Here is a 22,531-nt window from a genome sequence, read left to right as displayed (position 1 = left end):
TGTTCGTCTAATCTCTCTGGCAGTTTGAGGCTCTCAGAAGGGTGGAGGAGAAACCTTAGAACCACAGTGGAATTCTCTGAGAACCACAGTAACCACTCAACATGGACCTGGAAACACCAGAACCCCACACAAAATTCTGACCACCTTCTAGCCACGCCAGACTCCCCCTTTCCACAGTCAAGGGTCTCAGAGAGAGAACCACAAAAACCAGGCAGAAGCACCACCTATCAAACCAACTACCAGCCGAAAACAAAACAAGACAAAAAAAGAAAAGAAAAGAAAAACAGGCCAAACCAAAACTTTATGCCATGAAAACAAGAAACAAAATAAGGAGATTTATAGGCCGGCTGATTGTCAGCAAACACAATATATTTACTGAATTAGCATTTGCTCACAGTGCAAATGGTACAACATGACACCATTTCAATCTTTCGGTTTTTAAAAATGCTGTTTCCATTAACTATATTATATTGGCATAACAATGTGACAAAGGAGCAAATGAAATGTTGGTGAAGAATTTCACCTTTTCACAATATCAAGCATATTTTTTTAACCTTAGTATAAGGTACTATAAATCCAAGAAATAAAAACATCCACAAAATATATTACATCTGGTTTGTCTTTTTCTAAGTACTCAACTTTATACAAAAGTCTTTCAAAAAATATCATCCCCCATAGGTTTTCCTGTTTAAAACCTGATTTTTTTTCTCTCAGTTCACATAAGTTAGAGTGCATTTTCTCTTTTTTTTTTCTCTTAAAACATGCAGACATATAAAAAATCTGGATAGCACAACCTTTTGGCAACAAAGTCATTTTTCTCTTAGTTTAGCTTAAATGTCTGAGAACAGTTTTATTAAAACAAAGGAAAACTCAGAATTATCATGCAGTGACATGCATAGATCAGAAGGAGCAAGGAAAAAATATTAAAGGGTATCTGATTCCTCCTTCCAGCTTTGAAGTGACCAAAATTTTTGTTTTTTTTTTTTAAATAATCATCACATTATAAAAAGTATTCTGCAAAATACTGTCTCTGCAAAGAAAGATTTTACCCTTCAGCTGAAAAAATATGGGCCCTCCTGGAAAACTTCATCCACTTCTCTCTCCTTCTACAAAAAATCCAAGTACCTGGAAATCCAGAATCCTCTTGCTCTATGATTTTTCCCCCCTTTCACTAGATTCCTTTTAGTATTATTTATCCACCACCAAAAAAACCGGTGCTTTTTTCTTAAAAAAAAAAAAAAGTGGGAAACGCATAAAGTGACTTTAAAAACAGACATTCTGTAAACTCCAGACCTGTCTTCCTTCTCTCTGGGCAGCTTACTGACCCCAGGAGAAATAACGCTAACAGGGAACAGTACATTCAGGCAAGACTGCACTGGAAGCTGTGTCTCAGGCCAGCTTCCCTACTACTCCACATCCAAAGAGTTCCCCCTGTGTGGAGGAGGCTGGGGAGGAGGGGGTGCCTGAGAAGAGGTGAGGTAGGGCAGGGAGAAGGTGAGACTGGGGTATGGAAGAGATGTGCCTCATTCATCAACATGGATTAATGCAGACATCCCCATAACTTGAGGAAAATTTGGACACAGCTGTGTGTCTATGTGTTTCTATGGATGCATATATACATACTCACATACACATACACACATAGGCAGATACAGTCTCATTGGTTACATTTTTTCATAAAAAATAAATCGTTTAAACCTGTATATGCCTATAAGTTCTCTTTATTCCCGTGCACTGCACTGGATTGCCAAGTACCTTAGAGATTTAATTTTGCTAGAAATACATACTGTGTGCAGGTTATACATATATGTATGTATATATATATATATATGTGGGTGTGAACACACACATATTTATACACATACATACCTACACACATGCCATTTACCTAAATTTGAATTCTACCTGTTGTATGGATGATGCCAAAGGTGGAAAAAAAAAAAAAAAGGCTGCATTCCAATCAATGATGGGAAGAGAAATGGGTACGTGAGTGAGAGAAAACAAAAAGATGGCGAAATGGGGTGGCTGGTTGAGGCCTGCCTTTTTGGAAAAAAGATTTGGAAAGAGATGGGAAAAGGCTTAGAAGGGAAAGGCGGGGGAAGGCAGAGGGCAAACTCAGAGACAGAGATTTTAAAAACTGGGGCTGAGGAAAAACACATTTCTAAAAAGGCAGGTTCAAGGATGGCTGCTCCTTCTCCCCGCAGATCAAACTTCCCTGAGGCCTTGAGAGGGAAGCGCTCGGAAAAGGAGGGATTTTGAGGGGCCAAACCCTAAGCGGCGGTAGCAGCACCGCGGCGGCGGCATCCGAGGCATTTCTGTAAGAAACATTATTTCTGAGCAGATGGAAGACCGTCTTGTCCCGCCACGCGCAGGCCCCCAGCCCGGGACGTTTCCCTAGCGGCCCGGGGACCCGAAGTGGGGAAGAGTTTAGGGTGGACACAGCCCAGTTCAGCTCAAGAGTCTCACACACGCGCGCGCGCGCGCGCGCACACACACACACAGAAACACACACACGCACACATAACACATACACACACGCGAGCACGCACACTCGCGCGCATCCCCGCACGCAGGCGCGCGTGCGTGCGGCGGGCAGCAAGCTCTGCGCTTTGGTGCGCTCCTTACCCCCTCCCCCTCTCGGGTCTTCGAGGGGGAATCGAGGGACACGTGGGGGGAACCTTGAGGTGCTTGGGTCCGGCGAGGCTTGGGCGGACCCCGCCTTCAGTCCCCGGCAGGTCCTTGGCCCGGCCCGGCGGCCCCTGGATCAAGACGATCCGAACTGAACAAAGCGGGCTAGACGCCACCTTTCCGCCCCCACGCCTTGGCTAAGGGGTGGGCATCGAGGGGAAGGCGCCTCTTGCCCTGGCCCCCGACCGTCGGCCGATGTGAAAGGGTGGAGACGGGGGACAGCGAAGGGAAACAAGGGGCCTTACGTCCATGGAGAGGCCAGGGCGCGGCCCCTGCGCCTCCGTAGCGAGCTTTTCGGCTGCGCATTCAGGCGAGCAGCCGGGAGACACTGAAGGGGAAAAGTGGGATCTGGGGGCCCGAGCCTCAGGCGCAGGTGGTGACCACAGGGGCCAGGGATACCGGGGCCGCCGAGGACGCAGAAGGCGCACCCCCCTTCTCCGCCTTCTTCTCCTTTTGCTTGAGGTGGATCTTGGCGTGGCGCTTGCGCTCGTCGCTGCGCGCAAACTTGCGCCCGCAGAACTCGCAGGCAAAGGGCTTCTCGCCCGTATGCGTGCGGATGTGAGTGGTAAGGTGGTCGCTGCGGCTGAAGCTCCGCATGCAGATCCTGCACTGGAAGGGCTTGTGGCCCGTGTGGATGCGCAGATGCCGGGTCAGCTCGTCCGAGCGGCTGAAGCGGCGGTCGCAGCCCTCCGCCGGGCACGCGTGTGGCCGCTCGTGGAGCGGGGTCTTGCTAGGTCGGTTGGGGTACTTTCGAGGCCGTATGGGCTTGAGAGTGAGCGGCGGCTGGGGCAGGCTGCCAAAGCCCGGGTGGATCTGCTTGTCTTTGAATGCCTTGATGGTCTCCAGCGGGGTAATAGGGGGCGGGTTGACCCGGATGGGGTCCATGCCCTGGAAGGGCTTGTGCTCCGGCATGGAGCCCATGTCGTTGGGGTGGTGGTATAGATTGTAGTCGGGAATCATGGGGAAGAGGTTGCTGTCCAAGGCTGGTTTGGCCGACTGGTAATCCTGGGGGGAATAGGCGAGCCCGGGGTTGCCCTGGGGGTCGTGGAAAGACACAGGCTCCGAGTAGAGATCACTGCAGTTAGAATAGGGGGGCAGCGCCGGATACATGGCCTCCACGTCCCCCTGCGGCGGCTGCACCATGCTGGCCGTGGAGGTCTGCGTGCTGAGTGCCCCAGAGGCCGGGGGCACCCCCAAAATGCCGGCGCTCATGAGGCTAATGATGTTGTCCTGGCACCAGTTGGAAGGGGAGTCGAAGGCGAACTTTCCCAAGTAGGTCACGGTCTTGTTGCCGGGGGCTGGCTGGAAGGAGCCCGAATATGAGAGTTCCGGGTTGGGCTTCTCGTTGGTCAGACCGATGTCCATCACATTCTCTGCGGAGAGCGGGGGAGAGAGGGGAGGGGTGAGTGAAGCCGAGTCGGCTCCCGGGCCGGGGCGCCCAGGTCCTTGCCCAGGTGTGGAGGGTGCGGCCGCATGGAGTGCGCAGCGGATGGGATAAGAGGAAAGAGAGCTGCGCCCAGCGCAAAGCGGGCGGTGCCGCGCTCCCGGGCGCAACCTGGATACAGCAAAATACTACGGATCGGGGTGTGGAGTGGCTGCGGCACACACACCGCACACGCCGTACACACACACTCCCGTAACACACACACACAGGCGCGAGAGCGAGAAGCATTGTTGTTATTCCCGAGGTGGGGCGGGCAGGTAGCTGCAGCTACAGGTAGTTTCAGACCCGGAGCGCGCCGGGCTCTCGCTCTCCAGCGCACACAACTCGGCCCTCTTCCCCTAGCCCTGTCCGCGCCGGACCTCGCGCCCTTCCTGCCCCGACGAAGCCCCCTGTGCGCACCGCGCCTGGGTAGCTGACCCGGAGCGCTCCGTCGCTTTGTCCTCGGCGCGTAGAGGGGTGCTGCCCGCAAAGGGAGCTCTCTCGCCGCCTACCCCAGCCCCAGCCTCCTCCGGGCCTAAAGGAGCTTTCGGCTCCTGCTGGAGGGGGAAAGCCCAGCCTCAGCTTAGCGAGAGTGGAGGGCGGCGGAAAACCGGCCGGTGTCTCCACGGCGGGAGTGGCCGCTGTTCCCAAGCTCCTCGGTCCGTGGATCGCCCCCCGTGGCAGCCCCCGGGCGGGTGGATCCCCACCTTCTCCCCTCCCCGCCGTCCCCACACCCCCACGGCTTTGCTGAACGCCCTGGAAAGGCAGCGTCGCAGTACCTCTCCCACCGCGGGGACTCCACGCCGCACATGGCTCCATCCCGGGTGGGAGGCTGAGGGAGTAAGGGGGGAGAGCGCGGGTGAAAAGGGACGTTGGGCTCCTCCCGGGAAAGGGGGCGACGGCACTACGCCTTGCGCGCAGCCCGGCGATCGCGCCCCCTAAGTGGAGAACCCCAGAGCCGCTCGCACCTACCTCCCTTCGGTCGGCGGCTGCCCCCACCCGGAAGAATCGAAGCCTCTACCGTGGCGTCGCCAACCGAGCCTTCCCGATCGGGGAGGGCGGGAGGAGTGGGTGGGAAAAGCAACTCGCCCCCCGGAAAATTCCCAGCGCGCGGCCACCCCCCCATCTCTCTATCCATCCATCCATCTATCCATCCGTAGCTAGCTCGTTCCCTCCTCCTCTTCCTCTCTCCCTTTCCTTCCTCGCTGCCTCGCCGCCTCCCCGCCGCCCTTACCTGTAGCCATCTGATTGTAATGGGCTACCGAGTCGCTGCTGCCAGAAAAGAGGTTGAGCGCGCTGGGGATCTCCTCGGGGTACAGATTGTCAGGTAGTTGGTTTAGCAAACTGCTCATGGTCACCGGCAGCTTCTCGGCGAGTTTGCCGGTCATAGCACTCCCGAGCTGCCGCCGCCGCCGCCGCCGCTCGCTCCTAACGCAGCTTCCAGGCAAGCGGCATCAGAGAGGCGATCGGTGGTGCAGGGGAAAAGCATGCGAGAGGGAAAGTTCGGGGGGAGGGGGGAGGGAAGAGGGGAAGGGGTGGGCTTGGGGAGGGGATCTTCTCTTTTTTGAGGAGTGGGTGGGGGAGAGGGCAAAGGGTGGGTAATCCTCTTGGATGCCTCAGCTGGCGCCGTGGTAAGAGGCTGGGTCGTGGCGGTGGTGGTGGGGGGGCGTGTGCGCGAGGTGGGTGGGGGCTGGGTTGGGGTGGGGTGGGGAGATCTCGGTCCAAGGGGGTCGCACGCGGCCTCAGTATTGATATCACCAACAGACGCGCGCCCGCGGCCCCCCCGCCCCTCGATCCGCCACCGCCACCGCCGCCACTGCCTCTGCCAGCCGCCTCTGCCGCTGCCGCTGCCGCTGCTACCGCCAGCACCAGCCCCGCCGCTTCCTAGCAAGCTCACTGCTGCCCAAAAGCTCCCAGCCAGGGAACTCCACCAGCCTATTTATCTGAGCCCCGGGAAAGCTCCGTGACGTAGCTGCCCATATATGGACAGACAAAGCCCAGCCGAAGGGGCGCGACGTCACAATGGAAGCTCCTCACAATGGAACATTAGAAAGCAGGAAGCGGGCCGCAGCCAACGTGCGGCGCCCGCACCGCTCTCGGATCTTAAAAAAAAGAGAGAAATAGAAGAGAAGAAGGAAAGAAAATTCGAGAGGCGAGAGGAAAGAGGGATGTAACTGAAAGTGAAGCGTAAAGCGCGCAGCGCGGGGTCGAAAGAGCAATAGCCTCCTGTGTGTTTATTTGGTGTCGGCACTCGGAGAGAGCGCGCTTATAGGATCGCAGGGCGGGGCGGGAGGCAGTGAGGTGGGGTGGTTTACAAGTGGCCTCCGACACTCTCCCCCCAACAGGAAGAAAAATGATTGAAAACACACGGCGGGGGTCCCTTTGCAGCCTGGGAACTTCTGGGGAACCCGGAAGGTGTGCGCTCCGACCCTGCCCCCGCGCCGCTCCTCTCCTGTCCAGGACTCCTCTCGCCTGGGACTGGGACAAAGTCCCTCTCAGGAGGATTCCAGCGGGTGAGGGGTCTCCAGTCCAGCACCTCGGGAACGTTTGTGCCGCCCTCCCTCGGGTTTGCCGCCCACATTCCTGCTGCTCCCTGGGCCCCTGACCCTGAGTTGACACCAGGCTGAGTGCAGTGTTGGGGAGATTGGTAGTTGCAGAACGGCTGCGTTGGAGGCGAGAACCCCGCACCTCGGGAGGTCGAGGGTGTGCAATTTTGGTGGTGAAGGAGTGAAGTCGAGGGGACAGGAAACATGTGCACCAAACCCTCCAAAAATCCCCTAATGCTTCCAAAGCACCCCTTTGACCACGGGATGGCAGGAGGGCCCAGCAGGCCCAGACACAGTCGCTGTGTAGTGCTTCCTGCGAAGGGCGCGCCACCGAGTTGCCGCAGGAGTCTGCCGAACCCACAGTCTCGGAGCCACCGCGGCGACCTCCCCTGGTCTCTGCCCTCCCCCTCGCCTTCCACGGGGCTGTCCCCGTGGCTGAGTGCGGGGTGCCCTGCAGTCAAGGGCCGCCTGTTAGCCGACCCCGAGCGCTGTCAACTCCCAGGGGAGGCAGAGATCCCGGGGGCGGCTGATACGTTCCCCGAGGCCTGTTCCCGGAGCGCGCGCGGCCGGGCCGCGGGAGAGGGGGAGGAGAGGAGAGGAGCGTGGGGGAACGACCCCAGATCACACCGGCTCGGCGTAGGAGGATTCCCTCCTCGGTGGCCGTGTGGGCGCGGTGGATCCCGCGGTCCCTGGCCCTGGAGCCGGGGTTGGGGGAACGTGCATTTCTCAGGGGGAGTGGGAGTGTTGACAAGGAGGAGGAGAGGATCCCCGGGCCTCACTCCGTAGGAGGGCCACGCGGGCCGGGGACGTGTGGGAGGAACTCCCAAGCTGCTGCTCGTCGTGGGGGTGGATGACAACCTCGCTCTCCTCCCCTCCACTTCACTCGATGGAGAGCTAGGGGTGGGAGGGCCCGGCCTCCCCCGGATCTCCTCTGGTGCTTAGGAAAGGAGGGATTCCCGCCGCCCGCGGGCCCCCTCTCCCCCGCCCTTGCTGTCGCTCCCGCCAGGCTCCCCGCACCTATCCTGGGGAGGTTCTGCGCCCCCGGGCTCTCCTCCGCCCGCGCGGCGCGGGGAGAGAGCGCTCTGCAGCGGTCCCCGGCTCCGGCCGGAATCAGGGCATGCAGCGCCTCCCGCCCCCGGCTCCCTCCCAAGGCGGTGGGGCGGGAGCGGGGCGGGCGGGGGGGGGGGGGCGATTGGCCGGCCCGGGGGCGTGGGCGGCAGTGTGAGCCGGGCTGGGCGCGGGAGGGGCCTTGGCGGCTGCCGGGAGGGTCGCGGGGCGGCGGGCCAAGCCGGGAAGAGCCATACAAGGAGCGGATCCGGTGACGCGCCGGCCGCGCCCCTTCTCCTTCTCGATTTGGCTGCAGATTCCGGTCCCCAGATTTGCATATTTTGGCATCCAGTGGAAAAGGAAAGAAGAACGGAACCCGCAGCCTTTAAAGGAACCACACAGGCTGTAGCGTCACCTAGGGAGGCGGTCTGGGGGGCGTGAAAAATTAGCCAGCGGCTCCGGCCTCTGGCCGCGGAGCCTGGCAGCTGGGGAGAGACCGGGAGAGGCGGGGAGCAGCGACCCCCGGCGAGCATCGGCCGCTCCAGTCCCGGCCGTGGCCTCTCCGCGGCGCTTTCTGCTGCGCGTGCACCCGGAGGTGGAGAGGGGTTCTGTGGATTCCTGTCGGGGCCAAGAGACGCCGCGAGGTTCGCGGCCTTCAGGCGAGCCGCAGACACCAGCGGTGCCTGCAGTGCCCATATTTCCCCGCGCGAGGCACAGCTCAGCCCGCGGGGGTGGCGGGGAGGAAGTGCGAGCGCTCCCGGCCGCCCAGCTCAACTCGGGAGGCCCCTACTATGATGCACCCCCACCATCGTTGAGACCCGGGAAAGGAAGGAAATTGAGGAGCTGGAAACCCCGGGTCTGTTTGATAGGCACCCACATTAGAAAAGGCAGAGGCCGGTGGGAGAATCTGGGATTCTTGAAAGCTTCCGGGGCCCCAAAGACCATAGAGGCGTGTAGCCATTCCAGAGGTGGGCCGCAGACACTTTTAGGCCGATTGGACCTGTTGCATTCAAGGAGAACAAGTAGAGTTTGCAGGCCTGCTCCAGACCTGCTTGCTTGTTGGTGAGAATGGGTAGGAGTTTTTTTTTGGGGGTGGGGGCAAAATGCCTGTCCCCTTCTTCCTGCTTGTCCCTGACCTAGAAGGGGAGCCTTCAATTCAATTAAATAAGTATTCATTAAAACTTTAGTGTGATCTTGGGCAAATTTCTGAATCTCTTTCTGGGTCTCAGTTTTCTTGTCTGTAAATTGGGATAATAGTAACTACCCCTTAAGAGGGGGTCCCCTAGTGGCTCATGGTAAAGAATCCACCTGTCAATGGAGGAGATGGGGGTTCTGTTCCCTGGCTTGGGAAGATGCCTTTGAGAAGAAAATGGCAACCCACTTCAGTATTCCTGCCTGGGAAATTCCATGGATGGAGGAGCCTGGTGGGCTATAGTCCATGGGGTCGCAAAAGGGTCAGGACTTAGCAACTGAACAACAACAGCAATCCCCTAGGAAGAACTAAATTAGCGTCCTAGGATACTTGTGCTGGATCCCTCGCAGCACTCAGTAAATGGCAATTATTATTGGTAAACTCCATTTCCCCCACCCTACCATATGACAGAAAAGCCTGTCCCCCTTGTGTATCTTAGGGGTGAGTGTAGTTGACACCGGGAGTAAAAAGGGCCAGGTAGGAAACTCCATGCCCTTCGTCACACATATTAGTGTGATCACATACAGGAAGGTTTTATTTGTGAGCTTTACATCATCACAGAGGTGGTTAAGGAATGGTCCCCACTATGTGAGAACCCAGACAAGGATGGAGCCCTTGGTAGCTGGTGATGACATAAAGTAGGATGCCAAGCAGTCACTCAGTTGCTCTTTAACACTCCGGAGCATCCTTCTAGACATGTTATGGAGGATGGCTGTGGCTTCAGGGTGGGGTGGGGGATCCTGGAAGCATCCATGCTGGGGAAAGCCTGCCTCCACAAGCATAGGTCCTCACTGCGTGGTGGCTGGTCTGATTACAGCCCACACAAGTGTCCCTTGTCAATCTGGATGAAGGTGGCAAAAAGAGGCCAGGGATCTATGGTGGGCGGGGGCGACCCTGCCTATTGGAGTTGGGGTGGGAGGTGTGGAGTGGCCCCTTAGAGACTAACAGCATTCTCCCTTCTGCTTGCTCCGTCTTGAATTCAGCACAGAAAAACAATTTCCCTTCCCTCCCTCTTTCTCGCCTCTCTGCCCCCTGAACAGGGGCTGAGGGTGATCGTCTCAGTTTTATTGGCAGGCTCAGCTGAGATTGCCAAGGGCCTAATTACCTGAACTGGGAGCCCCGGACTTGCTGGGGAGCGAGCAGGCACTGGTTCAGGGCGTCTTCACCCCGAAGATGGTGAAAGGCAGGCCCGCGGCTCTGCAGAAGGGCCAAGGCCGCCCATTCCCCGCTGCTTACCTCTGGGACTGCTGCTGCTTGTGGGGGCAACGAGTGTGTTTGTCTTGGTGAAAGAGTGGAGGAAGGAGGGGACTTGGCCCTATAAATCCATCACAGAAAAAGGCCAGGTTGGAACTCTGTCTTGCTCCTTAGTCACCTCTGCCCTTTGAACTTGAGCTCCTTTTTGCTAAAGATATCCAGTACTTCTCTGCTGTCTTATAAGAAAGAAGCCCTTATTTGGGTGAGAATGGATACATGTGTGTGTATGGCTGATTCCCTTTGCTGTCTACCTGAAACTATTAATATCACAAATTATCGATTGGCTCTATTCCAATATAAAATAAAAAGTTAAAAAAATAAAGAAGCCCCCAATTATTTCAAACTGGGGTGCTGGCGAGTTAATGCCTTACCATCTCAGACAAGATTTGCCTTTTTTCAGAAAATGCTTAGAAGAGGGTAGTGTGTAACCCAAAGGAAGTTAGCCCATTGTTAAGCATGGTGCCTGGAAAATGGTAGGAACTCAGATATGCTGATGGGCTGAGGTCTGACTCTGGGATATCAGACCCAGTGACAAGGATTTGGAAGCTTGGGGTGCAGGGAACATCTGGCATTCCTCAAGTCACACCAGGCACCCATGTAGAGAGCCTACCCTGGTGAGATTGCTCCTGAAAGATAACTCCCTCAATGACTTTCAATTGCCTTCAGTTTTGGGGCACCCCACAAGAGATGGATTGTTTATCCGTGGAATCAACCTGGACAACCCTCCTTGGCATTTTAGAGGTCATGCAGGAGACCTGGGTTCTATCCCTGGGTCAGGGAGTTCCCCTGGAGGAGGGAATGGCAACCCACTCCAGTCTTCTTGTCTGGAAAATCACGTGGATAGAGAAGCCTGGTGGTCTGCTGCCCATAGGGTCAAAAAGAGTCTGCCACAACTGAGTAACTAACACACACAGCCAGCTCTGAGGTGAGATGGGTTTGGTCTCGAAGCCCATGGAAGGAACTTGACAGTAATGATGATTTGGGGGGTGGTGGTCCTGGTTAAGAGTGTTGTGTGGGGATTGCTGGAGGCATCTGGCTCACTGATCTTCTGTACCCACAAAAGATGGCGGCCTGTGGAGATACACCAGCTTATTCTTCACAAAAATTCTGTGAGGAAGCTTTAAGGCTGCCCCTCAAGAGTTTTTTTTTTTTTTTCTTTTTTTCTTTCATGAAAGATCTAAGGCGTTGGAAGTTAGTTGGAGGGTACTTGGCCAGGAAATGGCCAAGCTGAGATTTGAACTCATGGTCTTGTGACTCCAAAGATACTGCTCTTAATTCCAGCCTTTCTGGCTGTCAGGAGAAAGAAAGGAAACGGCATCTGTGGTAAGAGGAAGTGAGTGCATGCTCAGTCGTGTCCTACTCTTTGGGACCCTATGGACTGTAGGGCACCAAGCTCCTCTGCCCAGGGATTCTCCCAGCAGGAATACTGGAATGGGTTACCATGCCCTCCTTCAGGGGATCTTCCTGAGCCAGGGATCTAACCTGTGTCTCCTGCAGCTCCTGCATTGTGGGTAGATTCTTTACCACTGAGCTGCTGGGGCAGCCCAGGTAAGAGGAAGGAGAGGTGTAAAACCTATGGAGAAGGCAATGAATAGAAGGCCTACCAGGATCTGCCTCCCAGCATCCTTAGGACCCAGCTGGCAGATGGGGGAGGAGCCCCCTCCCAGGGGAGAGGAGGGGCTCCAGCCCACAGGCAGGTCAGGGAGGAGCAACATTTCTGCCAGGGTTCCCAGTAGGCAGAAGAACATCTGTCCCCTTGGAGCTCGGGTCCCACTGCCCTAGGCTGTCGCAGAGGTCACAGGCTCCTCACCAAGCCAATTGCACACTTCCTTTTGAAACATCTGCTGTGCCAACATTTGAACAAACTCATTATAATCCGGTTGAATAAGGGTGTTTTTGCTTACTCTTCAAGCAATGGTGGGGAGAAGCTGGTGACTGAAGGGAGACAGTGTTGTTACAAAGTAACATCTGCTGGGGGTGAGGTGGGATACAAAGCCTTCCTGGAGATCCCTCCTCAGACATAAGTCCCAAGCTGTAATTGCTATGGAGGTCCAGAGGTTGAAATTTCCGGCAGGGCTGGGCTAGGGAAGGGAGAGAAGGCGGGTCTTAGATAGAAGGCAAGACTTGGAAAAAGTGTACTGTATGGGGACATGGAAAGAACAGGCCCTGGCCTGGGAATCAGGACTTCTGGCTTCCACCATCAATTATCTGTGTGACCTTGGGCTGCCCTCTTGACTTCTGGGCTTTTGGCAGGGATTGGACTGGCTAACCTACCTCTAAATTCCTCCTAGTAGCGTTGATTCACGAGTTCTGGATTCTATTTTGGAAACGGCTGGGAGAGGAATTTGAGGGAGAATGGATACATGTATGTGTATGGCTGAGTCCCTTCACTGCTCACCTGAAACTATCACGATATTGTTAATTGGCTGCACCCCAACAGAAAACAAAAAGTTTAAATTAAAAAATAAAGGATACATTCTGTGGCATTAAAAAGAATAAATTCCTCCCAGCAATGTTGATCCCTGAGTTTTGGATTCTATTGCACAAAGTGCTAGGAAGAGATGTGTGTTCCCAACCAAGTTTGGGCTTCTAGGACCCTCAGGGAGGAAGAGGGATGGGTCAGGGCGTAAGGGCTTGTAATGGGAACTTGGCTGTCATAGCTCATGTCGTAGCTCATAGTGCATGGAAGGTAAGTGGAGTCATGTGCTGGGGCGGAGGGGGCCTGCCATTGCCCCTGGGGGCCACAGTGGGTCAGCCCCCTGCTCAGCTGGGAAGGATGATGTCTCTGCAGTGAAGACTCTCGGGGGATGAGGCTTTTAGGAAAGAGGAACTCTGTCATCTGAAGTCAACCAGAAAAGGCACGAGGGTGGGGGTGGGGTGGGGGAGGCCGCAGAGGGAGCGAACAGGGAGTGAGGCAGAGAAGGAGGGAGAGAGGGGTGAGAGCAGAGATGGGAGCTGGCCCCTACCACTGCCGGCGCTGCCGGCCTTCCGCTGGCCGCAGGCTTCAAGCGTGCAACAGCTCAAGCATCTAGAAGGCTGGCAGGTTCCTTTCCTCTCTGCCCTGGAGAGAAAACCGCTGGGGAATTGGAGAGCTGTGGTCTCTCGATCTTGGTGTTTCAGATCAGCTCCCAGTCTCAGGACCCTCCTCAGCCTTAAAGAAGTGGGCCCTTGGCCTTATCCACTGAGGCGATGACTTCGGGACCGACTTTTGGCTTCTTCTTTGTTGTTTTATGTTGTCAAAAAAAAAAAAAAAAGAGATTACCCTGGGATGTGGTAAAAAGCAGTTGATGACTCTTTTGGGCCCAGAATTTGAGGTCCTCAGTTATGTTAGCATCTTCTTTCACCAGAAGACCCAGGCAGGGCTTCCTGACTTTTGTTATGCCGTAGCTCTCCTAGAAAATGAAATTCTTTACAACTACCGGTGTAAAGAACTGATACTGCCCCTGGCCCATCCCCATGACTCTGAGGGCTGACAGTACTAGCCAGCTGGTACCCACAGGAAGTCTGCCCATGAGCCTGACTGATGGCGTGAGCTTTTTCTGCTGGGGTACAGGGCAGATGGGCAAAGGAGAAGGGGCATGATAGATGTCTCTTTCTCTCTGCAGAATTATTTTGGCCTTTTAGAGTTATCTGGCCCCAGATCACTAAGACAGTTACTGGATGACAAGAGATGGTATCTGAGCTCCCCGGGGGCAGGGACTGAGTCTGATTCCTCTGCCTCCCTAACACTCCCCTGGCTGTTCCCAGCAGGTGCTCCATAGGAAGTTGTTGACCCAACTCAAGGGTCCACATGGGTGATTCTGAAGCAGGCCGATTTGAGGGACTCAGGATCCACAGTGTGCTTCCTATCTTGTTCTTGCATTTCTACCACTCCAGCACACACTCCCCCCACACACTATACAGGATGGGGGACCCCTTGTCCACCTTGTTCTTGCTTTTCAACCACTCCAGCACATGCCCCCATACTATACAGGATGGGGGACCCCTTGTCTACCAAAGTTTATTTCTCACTGGAGTGAAGGGAGAGGCACCCGTGTCTGGGACTAAATTCTCTCATTTCAGTGAGACAAACCTTCAGGGGTCACCTCCTGTAGAGGGACTCAGACTTGACACTGGGATTTGCCCTGTGTCAGGGAGCAGGCAGTTCAAAGGGAAGTGTGGGATGAGACTGAGGTAGGGCGAGCACACACAAGGCATGATCGGTTCTCAGAGGAAGTGCCGTCAAGGAGTTCAGGCAGGGAAGAACTTGCAGGAGGACAAGCTCAGAGACAGGGGAAAGCCTGATGGGGGTGTTGATCGAGACCTTGAGGACTGGGTTGGCTAAGACCTCTAAGTGAGGAGGGGAGGGAAGGGCAGGGGTATTCTGTGTAAAGTGCAAGTGTTAGTCACTCAGTCGTGTCTGACTCTGCGACCCCATGGACTGTGTAGCCCACCGGGCTCCTTTCTCCTTGGAATTTTCCAGGCAAGAATACTGGAGTGGATAACCATTCCCTTTTTCTAGGGGGTCTTCCTGACCCAGGGATCAAACCCAGGTCTCCTGCATTACAGGCAAATTCTTTACCATCTGAGACCCAGGGAAGCCCATTCTGTGTAAGAAGTTGTGATTCACCCCTTATTTTCAAGTTATTATTATTTTTTTTTAATTTCTGAAACTTGCTAGAGCCCATTAGCACTGTTCTTTCAGAATTTCTCTGTTTGTGGATGAGTGAGGAATCCTAGAGGAAGGGAAGGAAGACTGCTCTGAGGCAGGATCTGGAGATGCCAGCAGACACTGGAGCATCTACTAGAATGTAGGCTCCAGGAAGGCCAAGGCTGGGGTCCGGACCTGCACTGCTGTACCCCCAGCCAGAGCCTGGCTTATGGAGGTTCTCCATAATGTGGGTGCTCCATCTGTATCTGTAATATCTGTGGGAGAATGAATGTGCCAGACCCTCTACCATGTCCCACGTGGGGTGCTACTAGCAGGAACAGGAAAAGGGCTAAGTCCAGGTGTGGACTTCAGGAGAAAGGAGGTGCTTGAGGAGTCCCAAGGCAACGTGGATCCCAGGTTGGGGGTGGGGTAGGATTCATCAGACATAAACTCAAGTGGTAATAGCCCCGTTAATTGAGTGGTAATGATTCTTGGCATTTTTCATCTTCAAAGCCAGGAAGGAACTGTAATTAATACTCCCGCCACCCGGGGGCAGGGTGGGGGGTGGTGTGGAGAAACTGGAGCTGTTGTTGCTGCTCAGTCGGGGAAACTGAGGCACGGACAGAGACAGTGCCGTTAGGAGAGTCGATGCCAAGGCCAGCAGAGCCCGGCAGAGTCGGCAGGGGTGTCCTGAGCACGCAGAGTGCTACCCTCTTCCAAAGCCAGGCAGCGGGGGAGTCGAGGTCAAAAATGATGAGGAGGGGGCGCTGGAGACCCGCGCGGGGGCAGAGAAAGAGGTCCCAGCCGAGGGCCTGGCCGAGGGTGGCAGTGGGCGATTGGCTTTGCCGGTGGCTTGGGGGAGGAAAGCCGGCCGGGGCCTCAGCTCCCGGCGCTCCGGGGGCGGCGCTGGGGGGGGGGGCGCGCAGAGCAGGAGAGGCGACCCGAGAGTCCCTCCGGCCGCGCGCGGCACACTCAGCCTGAGTCACCGGCGGCTCCGAAATGCCTCCCGGTTTCCTCATCGCAGTCTGGCTGGCCCGCGCCCGGAGGGAGTTTTTCATTAGGGTGATTATTACCCTGCCGTCATTAAGAGCCGGTAAACATCACCCAGTGACCGAGGGCGCGCGGCGGCCTCTAACTGCAGCTCAGATGTGCAGCGCCACCCCGCCTAACCCCGCCATCAGTCGGAACCACTTGCGGGGGCCCCAATGCCATCCCGCATCTAGAGTGACGTTTTCTCTGGACCACGGTGTCTTGGAGGACATTCTTCCTTCAGTTCAGTCACCGCTCACCCAGAAAAGTCATTCCTTTGATACCCTCGGTCCATGCGTTGGTTACTGTGTCCAGTGGTTACAAGTCCAGTGCTAAGTGCTCACTGCCCCAGACAGCACTCCTGGGTTGCCCTGGTCCTACCCACCTTTTCACATGAGTCTGTGCCATTCTCTGATGGATGTCTGCCTCTCACCCTCCTGCCCCAGGTTCCAGAAAGGCAGGAGCCACTTCTGATTTTACATGTTCCCATGATACAGTCCCCCTCTCAACCCACCCCATCCCCACGCAGTGCTACAGTCTGGTGTAACAGCAGGCCTCAGCATTTTCTTCTTCTTTTTTTGACCTCAGCACGTGGCATGTGAGATCTTAGTTCCCTGAGGAGGGATTGAACCTGCACCCCCTACAGTGGAAGTTCGGAGTGCTAACCACTGGATCACCAGGCAAGTCCCACAGGCCTCAGCATTTGTCAATTAACAAGTTCTCATGAGGCAAGAGAACTGTTTGCTGACTGCCCCTCCACCTGAGTATCTTCAACATTTAACCGTTATCTCTTGTGCACCTACTGTGTGTCTGGCATTGGTGACAGAGCTGTGATGAAAAGAGCTTGTGTGAAGATTCGAGGCCTAATGAGGATTCAGGGTGAGAATGGGCTATAAGAAAATGCATACCAGGTGGTGGTAAGTGATGTGAGGAAAAAGAAGTGAGGATAGCAGGGTGATGGGGCATGCGCATTGGGATCCTGTTATATGTAGCCAGTCATTCTTCCCCAACGCTTGCATTCAGAGCTAGTATTAGTGCCACAGACTAAAGTACTGACTCAGAATATCTGAGGTCTGTGCTGTTAGTCTAGCTGATTCATTGGATGCTGTTTGAACATTTCTGTGTAAATAAGATCTTTGTTTTTAAAAAAGATTACATCCAAGTTCACTAAGGAAAGTCACGTGTCTGAAGACAGAGTCACCTGTGCTTGGGCCCCTTGCCCCTAGCACAGCCCCTCTTCCCTGGTCAGCTTTCCCGCCTGCCACCAGGTGGCCTGAGAGAAAATTCTGATGCGGTCTTCTTTAGCGGCCTCTGGGGAAAGGATGGCAGTGGGCCAAGGGTGACTGTGGCTGTGAGTACCCCAGGCCTGAATCTCAGAGCCCGCACTGCCTCTCGCACCAACCCTCTCGTGGATGGGCAGGAGAGCTTCATCTAGACCCCAAATGAAAGAAAGAGTTGCTGCAATGGAAACTCAAACTAACCTCCCCTCTTGCCCCACTTCCCTCCCGCGGTCACACTTCCGGCAGCCGCCACAGGGTATTTTGGGTTCGAAAACAAAGCGTCAGATCTATTTGAGCAAGTTTTTTTTTTCCATCGGAGTAGAAGCCCAGGGGCCTGTGGCCACCCTGGGCTCGGCCACTTCCCCAGGGAACTGACGCGTTTCCCTTTCTCCACTGAAGACCAATTTAGCAAGTCAGACTGGCCACTTTTAGCTTCTCCTTTCCCTGGTCTGGCAGCAGGCGAGGGCGCAGGGAGGGGGTAGGGCTGCTGGGAGGAGGGCGTGTGTCTGAGTGCCTTCCTTGTGGCCTTAGGGGAAGGCCTGGTTCCCTTCTTCAGCCAGAACCTTCTTTTCACCCCTCTCCCCACACCCCCCCCCCCCCGAAACTGCGCGCGCGCGCGCACACACACACACACACACACACACACACACACCCCCTCCACAGCTGCCGCCACAGATCCGCTCGCTGTATCAGGAGTCTGAAAAGTGAGAGCTGGGGTTAGGCCTTGGTCTGATCTCAGTTTAGTTCAAAGGATGGTGTGTCCCTGCCACTGGTGGGCCAGTGGGTGGTGGGTTGTGAATGAAGCGGGCATGTACACATGGAGACCGCGTGTGTATGCAAATCCTATGCTCGCCGCTTCCTGAGTTGAACAGTGCACTCGCACGCAGCTAGCATGGATGTCTAGAAAGAGCTTGGCAGAGGCAAAACCCTGGAGTGTCTAGCGGGTGCGTACACCATGTGATTTTGTGTGGGCTGGTGTATTTACAGTGTGTGTGCAGGATGCGTAGAGTAGAGGTGTGTGTGAGTGTGTGCACACACGTTCATAGACGTGTGGACGGCAGGGCCTGGTTCTCAGGGTGTTGCGGGGAGGAAGACAGGCGAACTCTGGATAGGGGTGACCAGCATCCTCATGAGCAAATGTAGCTTCTGCTCTGAAGAGGTGGGGGATGGACAGAGAACTTCCAGGCTTCTTTTGTAATCCCTTCAATTCTTAGCACTTGGCCAAGCCTCCATCCATACTGGGGAAGGAGTGTCGGGGCTCTGGCTTCACAGTCACAGCGAGTGGAGACAATCTATTGCCTTATGGTGACTTGAGTATCCGCGTCCAGCTGTTTCTCTCTGTGTGTGTGAATGAATGAGTGTGTCGGTGTGTGAGTATGGGAGTGAGTGCGGGAGGTCTGAGTTTGTGTGAATGAGTGTGGGTGTGGGAGGAGGGTGTTTGGACTCCTTTTGGGCACTGCCCGGGCTTGTCCTTATGCCCAGGCCCTAAAGGAAGCCCCCTCAGCTCACTGTCTGCTTTTTTCATGAGACTGGAAGTGAAAGTTGGACCCAGGGCCCTGCTGTGCCCGCCTTTCTGACAGGCTCAGCCTCTTTCCTTTGAGCTCTCAGCTTCCTGCCGGGTTGCGAGATAGCAGTGGGGTGGACTCCAGCTCCCAAGGAATAAAGGGGGCAACTTCTGTGTTCTGCCCTCATTCAGGGCAGGTCAGGAGGATCCCAAGTCATACTTCTTTCTTTTTTTTATTTGGCCATGCCACGCAGCTCGTGGAATCTTGTTCAATCCCCGACGCAGGATTGAACCTGGGCCCTGGCAGTGAAAGTGCCGAGTCCTAACCACTGGGCCACCAGGCAGCTCCCCCAAGTCATATTTCTACCTTCTGTGCCCGGGTGCAGACCCAGGGCCCCTGTGCCCTCTTCCCTCCTCTAGGCCCCTGAAGTGTTTCCCCAGGCCAGGATCTGGGGAGGGGAAGCTCTACTGCTGGCCACTGAGCCTGGGAGCGGGTTCTCCTGAAATCCTAGGGTCTGCAGCTCCCCACATTTGCAGACTTCTCCTTAACCTCCTGATAGGGTCTTCTGGCTCCTGCCGCCAAATGCATTGGGCTCTTTTTCATTCTTAATCCTAAGAATACTCATTCTCTCCTGTTCCAGTGGCTTCCTCTGACACCCCTGCTCCACCCTGCCAAAGGGATAGTGGTAGTGGCTTTCTCTACCATGCACCCAAATAACCACAGAGTTGAAGAACATTCAGCTGGAGGGGGGTCTCAGAGAACACTCATACCAAACTATTTTATGGATGAGGAAGCTGAGGCCCAGAGAGGGCAGCTGACGTGCCCAGGGACACATAGCAGTGAAGGGTAGCCCTGGTGGTAAAATCAGGTCTTGAGTTCTGATCAGCGATTCTTTCAGATGAACCTGGTCTGGTTCATCAGACCAGATGGCGATGCCTTTCTTTCCTATTCCCATCTCTTTTTGACTCTGTCTTCCTCCCCTATTTGACTGAAATAGTTCCTTTTTACTCTTCAAAATGTCCTCTCTGTGTTAAGTGGGATGGCTTGCATTTGGTGGCACTAAGGTGGTACTCAGAGCTAAGTCCTCAGTCTTGGCATAGCTTCCATCTCTCCTCTCCAAGGATTTTTCTCCTTCCTGGTCCTTCATCCCCCGGGATTGTCGGGGACTCTGTCCTCCCCTCTTCCTGAGCCAGACTCTTCAGCTTCTGTTTCTCCTTCCAAGTACCCAGGGGGCATATGAGAACCTCAGGGAATTTTCTCCTTTCTTGAACCTTAGCTTCCAGATCTCTAATGGAGTGAGGGTCTCTGCAGGGGAACTATAGGTATTTGTGTATGTGTGTGCATGCAAGTGTGTGTGTGTGTGTGTGTGTGTATGCGCATGTCATGTGTCTCCCAGCAGCTCCTGGGGAAAATGGGAAAGTTAATTAGTGCCAGGATGAAAGATGCAGTGGGATAATTGCAGGTAATATTAGGACAGCTGGGAGGGTGGGGCTAAAGGCCTCTAGACCTGGGGTGGGGGTGGACGGGCTTCTAGCCCCACTCCTGCAAACAGATCAGATACCTGGAGAGGTGGGGGGAGGGAGCATTCTGAGTGAAGGGTCTTTGTCTTTACAGGGAAATGCTTGTTAGTTGCTAAGGAACTGGGTTGTCTTTCCTGATCCAAGCCTCCCAGTGTTTTGCTAAGCTTGGGAGGGGGATGCTGGGCTGGGCTTAAGACTCCCTTGGCAGTTGGCCCTCTCCCCGGGGCTGCCGACACTCTGATGGGTCTCTTGGGAAAGACTCATCTGGAGAGGGTGAGCCCTCCCATTACCCTCAGCCTGAATGCCCACTCCAGTTGAGCTGGGGAGCAGAGCATGTGAGGCGCAGGCAGAGAAGGAGAGGGGAGCACGCGTTCACTGAGCAGCATGCGCATCAGGCGCTGTGCCGGGAGCCTTCCGCGCGAATCATCCAACCATTGCAACGGGTCTTTAAGCAAGGCACGTGGAGTTCCATTTTTTCTCACTATACTGTTTTCTTTTTGCAATTTAAACACAGGTCCATAACAGTTGAGTAAGTTCCCTGAGATCAAAGAGCTATCAAGTGGTAGAGACTCTGCAAACTTAGGTGTGCTAAGAAAAGTTGTGCTTTTTAAATTACACCACCTCAAGCACCTAGCTGGCTTTCTTCTTATCCCACAGGTGCTTGGCACTAACATCCGAACCCATCACTATCAACCCCTATCACCGCCATCTTCACCATCAACATTATCATTATCATCTTCATCATTAGGAATTCTTCCTCTATGTCCTTTTCCATCTCTCTTTTAGCAATTATTACACAAACGAAATTCCAGGAAGCAGAGGGATGATGCAGAGGACTGAGGGTGGTGAACTGTTGGGGTATTTGCCTTGTTCAGGTTGAGGGGGGTGGAAACGGCCTTGAGCTGGGCCAGGCCATTGCTGTCAGTGTCAGGGAGCTGACCCTCCCCGCAAATCATACTTAGTCTAGAATAACTTGAGGCTAGGGGAAGGGAAGACTTCCTTTAGGTTCTTTTAGAACTTCTACCCTTCCTTCTTGGCCTACCCAGCTTCAGGATAGATAGAAGATCTGGCCTTTATGTTATGTAGCCCGGAGGGTAAAAGGAGAGCACTCAGAGAGTGGGCTTCCCAGGTGGTGCTGATGGTAAAAAACCCGCCTCCATGCAGATTAGACATAAGAGACACGGATTCGCTCCCTGGGTGGAAACGATCCCCTTGAGGAGGGCATGGCAACCCACTTCAGTATTCCTGCCTGGAGAATCCCCATGGACAGAGAAGCCTGGCGAGCGACGGTCCATAGGGTCATAAAGAGTCGGACACGACTGAAGTGACTTAGCATGCATGGATGTTACCTGTGAGTACTGAGAGTGGGAAGGCCTGAGTTAACACCAGATTCTACCATTACTAGTTACAGAACAGGGAGGAGGTCCCTTAACTTACCGGAATGTCAGTTTCCTCATCTGTAAGATGACAATTGCAACACCTATGTATGAAGGCCTGGTAGGCTGGGAAGCCAGGCAGGAATGAATGCACTATAGGAGATGTTGCATGTCAGGCATCTGGCATGGTGCCTGGCATGCAGACAGCACTCAACAAATGATATCTGATGATGATGGTGATAACATCAGTTCTCCTGTCTGTAAAGGGGTCACCAATACTCCCCTTGGGGCTTCCCAGGTGGCTCATTGGTAAAAGAATCCTCCTGTGAATGCAGGAGGTACCGGAGCCACAGGTTCAATCCATGAATCGGGAAGATCCCTTGGAGGAGGAAATGGCAACACACCAGTATTCTTGCCTGGGAAATCCCATGGACAGAGGAGCCTGGTGGGCTACAGTCCATAGGGTTGCAAAGAGTCGGATACAATTGAACACGCATGCAGTACTCCCTTACATTTTTAAAAAATGCTTTGTTGGTAATTTCGAAGCAATCTCCATATTCATTTTGTTTCTTCCTGGAGGAGGCAGTGAAAAGAAAAGGGGCAAGAGGCCCAAAGCCTTCTACAGGTGGAGAGCTGAGTCAGATGGGCTTCCCCAAGGTCTCCTGGCCTCCAGACTTTCCCTGCTGACCCCTGGGAGCTCTTTCTCTGTGGCTTTCAGGGACGTCTGGCAAGGCTGGCTTCAGCCTAGTGCCTGGGCTAGTTTTGTTCTTTTTTCAAGTTTTGGGGCCAGGAGGGTGGGGGTCTCTCCAGCAGCTGAACTAAAAGCCCAGAACACCAGAGGAAGAGAAAAGAGGTGGGGCGGGGGGAAGGAAGGAAAGCAAGCCGATAATTTCCTCGAAGGATAAACATCCGATTTTTTTCCTCACCCAAAATAAACATGCTAGCCACAAGGAATTAAAAGCAGAAGAGGGGAGGATGTGTCTCAATTTGGGGCTGCTCTAGGAAGCTGACCTGCTATTTATGCCGGCCCTGGACACCGAC

At 54.6% G+C, this 22,531-nt stretch overlaps 1 protein-coding gene across 3 annotated transcripts; it reads right to left on the bottom strand.

Moving 5' to 3' along the window:
- Positions 1–348: 348 nt before the first annotated feature.
- On the bottom strand, positions 349–5,882 carry EGR3 (early growth response 3). Of its 3 annotated transcripts, XM_043927933.1 has the most exons (3): positions 5,346–5,483; positions 4,891–4,943; positions 349–4,061 (listed from the first exon to the last, which is right to left on the bottom strand). In XM_043927933.1, the coding sequence occupies exons 2-3, from the start codon at positions 4,928–4,930 to the stop codon at positions 3,052–3,054; spliced, it is 1,050 nt and encodes a 349-aa protein (XP_043783868.1). In that variant the 5' UTR covers positions 4,931–4,943; positions 5,346–5,483; the 3' UTR covers positions 349–3,051. The 3 variants fall into 3 exon arrangements, with proteins under 3 accessions (XP_043783868.1, XP_043783867.1, XP_043783866.1); XM_043927932.1 differs by lacking the exon at positions 4,891–4,943 and having other exon boundaries at positions 5,346–5,882; XM_043927931.1 differs by lacking the exons at positions 4,891–4,943; positions 5,346–5,483 and adding an exon at positions 5,084–5,300.
- Positions 5,883–22,531: the final 16,649 nt, after the last annotated feature.

This window comes from Cervus elaphus, chromosome 16 (assembly GCF_910594005.1).
Source record: "Cervus elaphus chromosome 16, mCerEla1.1, whole genome shotgun sequence".
Lineage (NCBI taxonomy): Eukaryota > Metazoa > Chordata > Mammalia > Artiodactyla > Cervidae > Cervus > Cervus elaphus.
Note: the sequence above shows the minus strand (reverse complement) of the source record. Positions and strands in the feature narration are given on the sequence as shown.